Below are 9,655 nucleotides of genomic sequence, written 5' to 3' on the forward strand. Positions count from 1 at the left end.
CAGTCGAGCTCATTGCCGAGCTTAACAAGTCAAGGCCGACTACCTCCAAAGGGATGAGGAGGTAAAACGACTAGAGGAAAGCCTCCGCAATGCAGAGACGGCCAGAAAAGTCGCAGCACCCGAAGAGAGAGAAAAAGTAATCAGGAGGCACGCGCAGAGGCTCTTCTCACCCGGTAATGCGTTATCTTCCGGATCTCTGACTTTACAACCTGACGACTAGATGCATCTGGAGAATATCTTGGACTAATACGGAGCATTAGACCCCAAACGACCGTACATCCCTAAAAAAGAAGGGGGTTGGCGAAGGGTGCACGGACGACCCAACCATCTGCGAAGTGCTCATACTACCAACCAGAATATATGGTCGTAGTCTTTGCCACCATCCTAAAAGGACCAGCCAAAGCATTGTACCAAGCGTTGGCCCTGGGATCGATCAAGTCTTTTGGACAACTTGCCCAGGTCTTTTGTGACGCCTTCCAAAGAAGCACCACAATCAAGAGAAAGACCAACGATCTGTAAACGTGGTTCAAGGGAAAAAACGAGACTTTGGCGATTTATTGGGAGAGATTCCGCAACCTCATGATGCAGGTCCCCGACCTGGAGCCAAAAGTCGCTTTCGCCGCTCTGTCGAGAGGCCTCAGGCAAGACGATGTCATCAAAGACATCTCTGGCAGGGAACCATATACTCTCGCAGAGCAGATAGAGAGGGTGCAACAATTCATTAGGAAAGAGGAAAACTATCGGCGAATGAAGGAGGTGGCCAACATCCCGTATGAAAGTGAACCGACCCGAAAGAAAGAACGGGAGGAAGTTAGGCCCCCGGGGAACGAGAACGAAGTAGAAGACCTAGATCTGACTTCGCCACCTATACCCCGCTGGTGAAAGATAGGGAGGAAATTTTACAGATACTCATGGTGAAAGGAAAAACGGAACTACCCAGACCCAACGATGACAAGGAGGAGTTCGCGTTCAGAGACATGACCGCGTGGTACGCCTTCCACCGAGGTTACGGTCACGAGACTAACAATTGCCGACATCTCAAGATTCTCATCGAAGAAATGGCGAGGAAAGGTGAGCTGGACAAATACATCCCGAAGGAGCAACGACCCTACGAATACAAGAATAAAAGGTCGTCAAACAGAGCAAGAGTCGGGTCTGGGCTAGATTCTGACGAACAGAGCCCGACCATCAAGAAAGCAACCAAAGGCTTAGAGGAGCCAACCGAGGTCATGGGAAACATCAATACTATCTTTGAAGGATCGACTCGCAGTGGAGCTACCAAGGGAAAACATTGCAGATGTGGCAACGAGGCGAAAACCCCACCAGTTCTGTTGATCAAACCTAGTGTGGAGACGCCACCCATCGTCTTCACCGACAATGACCTAGTGGGGGTAATAACCCCGCATGCGGACCCACTGGTGATAACTGCAGTAGTAGCCAATTGGAGGGTAGGGCGCATCCCAGTCGACACAGGAAGCTCGACTGAAGTCATGAGCCGAACATGCTTCCAAAAACTCAGGGTATGTCTTCACCATCTCAAATCATATAAGTCTTGCTTGACAGGGTTTGGCGACAATCAAGTCGAAAACGATGGGACAGCATCGCTACCCGTACTGATAGGAGAAGGAAAAACAAAGAAAACGATAATGTTAAATTTCGCCATAGTCGACAAGATGCATGCCTACAACATCATACTGGTCGGGAACTTCTTGAGAGAGTTAGGGGCGATAATCTCTATGAACCACCTCATGATGAAATTCCCAATCTCAGGAACAAATCTCGTAGGAACGATCAGAGGGAATCAAAAAGTAGCCAGAGAATGTTACCTAATCTCCGCCCAGGGTTGTGAAGAGGAAACAACTAACCCGGCCACCATCGGAAGAGATAAGGTGTTATACGGAGATCCCACGGCAGACATGTAGGACTGAAAAGCAAGAACCACGTAGGATACCATCACTTCTGATTTCCTTTTAGTTATTTTGCGAATAAAGCCGTTAGGCGGGAGAAGTAGCGCTACAAGCTACATAAACAAAATATTTTAACAAAAAGGCGACGCTATAAAAGGAGGAGTCCTGCCTAAACTCACTTTGCTTCGGCAAAACTGGTAGCTCTGGTAGAGGTCCCAAGGAGGAGTCCTAGTTAAACTCACTTTGCTTCAGCAAAACAGGTAGCTCTGGTAGCTAAGCCGAGGACCAGAAGCCTCAAGGAGCAGTCCTAGTTAAACTGACCTTTCACCAAGGTCCTAAGGTGAAGTCCTAGGTAAACTGACCGTGCTCAAGCCAACAAATTAGGCAACGACCAGAAACCTTATAAGGAGATGTCCTAGTTAAACACACTTTACTCGACTGAAACGCGGTCCCCACTGAGGATCCTAAGGAGAAGTCCTAGTTAACCTACAACCCTGGCAAAGGTGGTCGAGGGTATAAGGAGAAGTCATTGTGAAACTAGTCATGATTAGGCAGACAAAACAACCCTGGTAGCGAACCGGGGGGTAGGGGAGGAGTCCCGGTAAAACTAGTTGCGCTCAAGCCAACGAAACCAACCCTGGTAGCGAAAGCAACGACCAGGGGCCTAAGGAGAAGTCCTAGCTAAACTAGTTGCGCTCAAGCCAACGAAACCAGCCATGGTAGCGAAAGCGACGACCAGGGACCTAAGGAGAAGTCCAAGCTAAACCTGTTGCGCTCAAGCCAATAAAACCATCCCTGGTAGCGAAAGTGACGACCAGGGGTCTAAGGAGAAGTCCTAGCTAAACTAGTTGCGCTCAAGCCAACGAAACCCGCCCTGGTAGCGAAAGCGACGACCAGGGGCCTAAGGAGAAGTCCTAGCTAAACTAGTTGTGCTCAAGCCAACAAAACTAACCCTGGTAGCGAAAGCGACGACCAAGGGCATAAGGAGAAGCCCTAGGTAAACTAGTTGCGCTCAAGCCAACGAAACCAGCCCTGGTAGCGAAAGGGACGACCAGGGGTTTAAGGAGAAGTCCTAGCTAAACTAGTTGCATTCAAGCCACCGAAAAAAAACCCTGGGAGCAGCAGCCATGATTAGGGGCAAAGTCCAGGCCCGAAAATCATTCTTAGATGTGCAGTTACGCTAATTTGGGTTTTATTTTGCAGAGGGAATTAGTAAGCCTATGTCATGCTAAAATAAGTCTAAATTATTATTTTTGCAGGTGGGATCATTTGGAGCATGCGTAGTTAGTTTAGGGAAAATGCATTAGTAAGCGCAGGATTAATTACATTGACTGCTTGTTTTGTGTATAGAGATATATATATAAAAAAAAAGAACAAGGAGACGCCATTCTCGAACAACTACACATCAGACGGAGGAGAAGGAGGAGTAGAAGGACGACCAACGTCCACCGAAGCTCTGATGATGACGACAAGAAGACGACCACCCCCGCGACGTGGAACCAGGAATCCCACGGCCGAAAAAAGAGCCGATTCAGAGGTGCTTGTGGTACCAGTGAAGGAGTAAACCAGAAGGGTAGAGGGGCCTAACCACAAGCAAGGTAGAAAGGTGATCCTCATGCAGCAAGTCTCGAGGACGAAGAACATCGACAAAGCCCTCATCGGCCACCTCCATATAAAAATGTTCAATAGAAGAGTGGTTGTCACTCAGAACAATGTAGAAAGCGACCCTCACGTCACCACCAGGAAGAGTTCCGCTAACCATTAAAACAACCATAACAGGTATAAAGGAATCAGCATTACCATCAAGCATATTTATAGGATAGGAGGATCATCGTGAATGGGCGTGACCACCGAACAGTCGCAATAAATGGCCACAAATAAGAAGTGGAGGATCGACAGACCTAAACACGGGAAAATAGAAAAGAAGCACAAAAGCATAAAAACTAAAATGTAACTTTTTATTAATTCTTAAAAAGGACCTATTACATGAGAAATTGCAGAAAAGGACACCGAAGCTACAACAGGCATTCAGGTCTATTACAGAAGATATTGTAAAAAAAAATGGATATAAAACCCTCAAAAAAGAAGTCGAGGGCAAGGAAAAAACCAAAGAACGTGAACGGCTAGAAGAGCAGTCACGCAATTCGGTTGGAGAAAAGCTGAGAAGTTACCAGGTACCCCTTTCCAGAAGAGCTGCCAAGACAAGAAGACAACCGAGGAAAAAATAACCCTCTTGTCATCATCACCTTTCCCTGAGCACTCCAGTTGGAGGCAACACTGGTAACCCTACTTGTGGAATCTACCAAAATGGGACATAGGGTTACCACGACCATTATAAAGAAGTCCACCCTTTACCACGGTCATTATGGAGAAACATCCTTCAAGCAGGTAACTAGCGTGAAATCAACAGAGGCCTCGTCTCGGACCTTCGGTAGAAACAGGAGGTAAGGAAAAAGAGTTGGAAAATAGAGTGAAAGGAAGGATACTTTTGATCAACATTAGGTGATGAGGAGTTAAAGAACCAAAGTAGCCTATTTATACTGGAAATAAATAGCCAAAAGACTTCTTGAAAACAGGTGAAGGGTCATTAAGGCGAAGACCAAACACATCTGGGTAACGCTAAAAGAAATAATGACCAAGGGATTCACACAGCTCGAGACTGATCAGATTCGAGGGGATATCAGCGGTGCTGATGTCAAAAAATGGCTTTTCGTTACATCAGCATGAAATAGGGAGTTGATGCATGACAGCCTCCGTTATGTGTGATTGTTTTGTTAAGTTGAGTGTTGTTCTGCTTAGTGTCTCCTCTTCCTGCTTTACTTACTGCTCCGCTTCCTACTCCGCTTCCTGTTCTGCTCCTTGCTCCCTGCTCCTACTCCTTGCTCCCTGCTCATGTTCCTCGTTCCTAGCTATTGTTTCTGTTCGTCTGCTCCCAAGGGGGAAAAACCTGCAAAGGGTTCGAAAACCGCTCCGACGCTCAAGCCAGTCAAGGTGCTCTTTGCAGTAAAAAAATGAATATTGATTGATCCTTTTGGGGGCGAGTTATGGGAACTCTGAGTTTTTGGGTGATCTTTTTAGGGTCAAAAGATCATGTCCTTTGAAGGACGATGTGGGGGGCCTTTTATATGCGATGTTAGGCCGACTATGATCAGTGGTGGTGGTGAGGCGGTTGCCTTCGAACCAACGAGAAAGTTTCCTCTCTTGAGTATCTAGGGTTTCTCTTAGAGTCTATCTCAGATCTTTGATAAGTGAAAGTTGCTAAGTTCAAGGATTCTTCGTAGATATGTTGTCAAACAGATAGATCCTAGAGGAGAAGTTTCCTCCTTCAGTTGCGTGGAGTTCAAGCGGACTTAAACACTTCGAGATGTGTGGCCCACTGAGATCCTTCTGCTACCTTAACCCGGTTGACCCAGTAGACTTCAGGTCTGATCTTGACTCTTCAGACGTTAGTCAACTTCTGGACATTTTTATGCATCATCATGAGTCCCGCCACTCCTTAGTCGAAAGTAATGAGACTGAGGAGTAGAATTAACTCGTGTGTTTTAGACATTTGAAGATTCTGAAGTTGAGGATTTTACCTGGACCAGAGTTATTTCGTGAAGCTTGGTCTTTCTTGTAATTTTCCAGAGCTGCGCATTCTTAGGAAAATCTGTACTGAGCTGGTGGGAGCTGCTGGTGCTGAAGCTTTCTTCCCCTATACCCGTATTTTCCAAAACTGACCTGAGTTGCGTTTTCCTTAGACGGTTTGACGCGTGGCTCGTCTTTTCGAGATACGCTACAACTTCTGCCCGAGTAATAAATTTTCTTTCCATGCGTGATTCTATGATGTCACGTATTTGATCTTCTTACTTTCTATTTTTGGCGCTGATATTTTGGGTTGTTATACACGGCAATCCTTCCGGCATGCGCGGATGCGTGGTGTCTTGCTAGTGGTGAGTCTATCGCGGCTCCTTGAAATCCGCTGGAATCCCATCTGCTGATTGATCTCTTGTTGTGTGTATCGCTGATCATTATTCCTTCGCGTGTTTTCAAGATGTGTTTGGTCTTCGCTTTTAATGACCCTTGTTTGTTTTCAAAAAGTCCCTTGGTTATCCTTTTTCTAGTTTAAATAGCCTGCTTTCGTTCTTCAACTCCTCATCATCGAGAGTTAGAGGAAAGAAAATCCTCCCTTTGCAAATACTTTTCAATTTTGCTCTTTGTCTTCCGTTTTCGTCCGAGATCTGAGATGAGACCTTTGTTCGAATTTATATCTTGTATTTTCTTTGATGATGTTTTTCCGGCGATGGAGATAGTTAAGGGTAACTTTTTCGATAATGGAGATAGTTACCCGGGATACCAATTTGGGCCCGGCCCCAAAAATGGTAGTCTGCCCGGACGCCATTCTTGACCTGGCTCCTGATTAAAAGCTTCTTCTGCTGCTCATGGATGATGCTTTTAATGAGGGGATTTTCCTTATGATCTCATTGTGGGCTTGTTCCTTTGCTCTTTTAATGCTTTTAATTCTGTAATAGGCTTAGCTGAGTAATGAATCTATCTGTTATGGCTCTCCCCTTATCGTTTGTTATCCTCCGAGTAATGACCAACTTTTTCGTGGGGGAGCGATGATTCGCCTCCTTATAATTACTGCTTTGCCAATATTTTTTGCTTGAACCGTCTACTCGTTCTGTCTTCCCATGTCCCAGGCATATAAGTATGGCTCGGATAGGTGGATTATTTCATCCGTTCCTTCATGGCCAGTTTGTCTATCCAGGGGTTTCTCCCTCGTGGCAACCTTAGAGTTAGTTTTTTCCTGACGCTCCTTGCTCCCTGATTTTACGTCCGTTGCTATCATATTGACATTGAAGGCGAAAGTCCGATCAGGGTTTTCCGATTTATCGGCTTGTCGGTCTTTGAGAATCTAGAAGCGATTCTATCTGGCGAGCCCTTTTGTCCCCTGCAACTCTCCCAGAGAAGGGTGCTGGACGACGGTCGACGGGTGACCTTTGAAGTGATGGGGTACTTGGTTCATTTGTTAGATGGTGGTCTCGTGGCAGTGATTATACGAACCTCTATAGAATAAATTCTGCTGATGTCGAAAATTGGCCTCCCGTTAGATCAGCATGAAAAAGGGAGTTGATGCATGACAACCTCCGTTACGATGGTATATTCTGCTACGAGAGGAGAGATTTCTCCGTTCGGCCCTGGTTCTCTGCTCTGCTTCTCTGTTCTAGCTCCTCGCTTCTCGCTCCAGTTCCTCGCTCCTTGCTCCTTGCTCATGTTTGCCTGTTCCCGAAGGGTGCTCTTTGCAGTAAAAGAATGAATATTGATCAATCCTTTTGGGGGGCGAGTTATGAAAACTCTGAGTATTGGGTGATCTTTTCGGGGTGAAGAGATCGTGTCCTGTGAAGGACGATGTGGGGGGCCTTTTATAGGCGAAGTTAGGCCGACTGTAATTAGTGGCGTTAGCGAGGCGGTTGCCGTCAAAGCGTAAGGAAGTGTCCTCTTTAGCGTATCTAGGGTTTATATTTGAGTTTATTCCGGATCTTTGATAAGCGAAAGTTCATAAGTTCAAGGATACTTTGTATGTATCTTGCCGGAGTGATAGACTCTAAAGGAGAGTTTCCTCCTTTAGATACGTGGAGTTCAATCGGGCTTAAACACTTCAAGATATGCGGCCGACTGAGATCTTTCTAGAAAGTTTAAGATTAAGTCTTTAGGTCGCGCAACGCTAATATCTCCCCAGTTCTGGGCGTAAGATATGGGCCGAACCTGTGGAGACCCTCTTTTTCCTTTTGAGACCCCAGGGTTTATCTATCCATGTCAAGGTCGTTTTGTGCAGAGCTGGTTTCTTCCGGCCGACCTCCCAGTTAGGGGAAATGTGGTGGACCGTTAGGTATTTAGCTGTCCTGTTGCCTTAAGCCGAGTCGGTCCAAGAGACTTCAGGTATGATCTTGACTCTTCAGACGTTAGTCAACGTCTGGAGATTTTGTGCATCATCATGAGTCCCGACACTCCTTAGTTGAAAGTAAAGAGACTAAGGAGTAGAAGTAACTCGTGTGTTTTTACTTTATTTGAAGACCTGAAGTCGAGAGTATTACCTGTCCCAGAGCTGTATCGAGAAACTCTTTGGGTCTTACCTTGACTAAGGCTAGTTGGCGGAACTCAGTATTGTGCTGATGCTCCAGAGCTGATTGGTATCTGCTAAGTGGAGGTATTTTTCGACCAAGTGTTGTTTCGGCCAGAGCCATCCTAGCTGTGTTCTTGTTCTGACGTGTGGTTTAGTCTTTCAAGACACGTTTCGTCTTCTGCGCAAGTAATTAATCTTTTCCATACGTGACTTTGTGATGTCATTGACTTGATTCTCTGATCGCGTATTTTCGGTGTTGATCTTTTGGGTTACTGCATAGAATTTTTTGATGAAAAGCCCAAATTTTGGGCCCAAATACAAAAAAAAACCCAACAAGGATTATTATCTCACCCAAAACCCAATAATCAAATAATAATTCATATCAAACCCAAATACACATCCCTATGCTCCATCTCTTCCCAACTTGTATCTCTATGACCTATTGGTTTCTTCTAATCCCTCTTTCGCCCTCCTATATATATCCAACTACTACTCCCTCACCAAAATATCTCTCTTTCATCAAAAAATCTGGGTTTACTTTCCCTCTCTACCTAACCGAGTCCAACACCAAACCCTCTTTTCTCTCTAACCTCACCGGCCATCTGTTCAATCTATTCCACCTTCATTCATCATCTTCTTCTCTGTATACTTTGCTCCGTCCTTCATCATCATCTTCTTCTCTGTAGACTATAGAAGCCGACATACTTCATCTATTCCACCCTCATTCATCATCTTCAATCTATTCCACCTTCATTCATTCATCATCTTCTTCTCTAAAAAACCCCAGCCGAGGAGAGATAACCCTTTTCACGTTTTCCTGGTTCAGTCATCACCGTCATTCATCATCTTCTTCTCTGTAGAAACTTCAGTCATCATCTTCTTCTTCTATTTTTATACTTTCATTCTCTCAGTTTTTGAAAACATTTTGTTAAATGTTAACCTAACTTTATAATGTGTTAACATATCTGTTGCAATGCTATATAATGATCACTGTGATCATCATTTTATGAAATGATCAGACAATGCAGTGTGGAACATATGATTTTACCACATATTTCTTGTTTGTACGTTCATTTTTTGATTTGTCCGTACAGTTATTTGTTATTTTCTCTAAAGCTTTCCTGTTTTTGTAACAAAACTTTACAGTTTGTGTTAACATTGTTTAGATTTGTAGAACATTTTGTTAAATGTTAACAGTATTGTATTATGTGTTAATAAATTTTGTTAAATGTCACCATTTTCCCAGTTAGTTTGCAATTTCACAGAAACTCAAACATTTTTTACCATGGTAAAACATTCTTCCAGTTGTTAGGACAGTGAAAGGAATGTGTGAACATTCACCCAAATGATACGACATTTGACGATATTTTCATAACATTTTATTCAATTTTGCAGTATGGAAACTGATAGGTCACTTTCTACATCTCAAAATAATGAGAAGAAGTTTGTATGTGACTCATGGGGCGATGTATTTACTCAGATTGGGCAAATATTTCCCGGTGGTGTCAAAGCTTTTCGACACGCTCTTGGTCGATATACCATTGCAACAAAGAATAACTACAAACATATCAAGAATGAACCAGGTCGTGTGACTGCCGTTTGTTCCAAACCCGGATGTAATTGGAGAGTCCACGCGGTTGCA

General features: G+C 44.5%; 1 protein-coding gene across 1 annotated transcript; it reads left to right on the plus strand.

Moving 5' to 3' along the window:
- Positions 1-911: 911 nt before the first annotated feature.
- On the plus strand, positions 912-1,922 carry LOC147557464 (uncharacterized). The gene has a single exon (XM_086658866.1). It carries the CDS (start codon positions 912-914, stop codon positions 1,920-1,922), a length of 1,011 nt encoding a protein of 336 aa, XP_086514992.1.
- Positions 1,923-9,655: the final 7,733 nt, after the last annotated feature.

This window comes from Eschscholzia californica, unplaced genomic scaffold, assembly GCF_041429995.1.
Source record: "Eschscholzia californica isolate CP2 unplaced genomic scaffold, dmEscCali1.0.p SCAF_2, whole genome shotgun sequence".
NCBI lineage: Eukaryota > Viridiplantae > Streptophyta > Magnoliopsida > Ranunculales > Papaveraceae > Eschscholzia > Eschscholzia californica.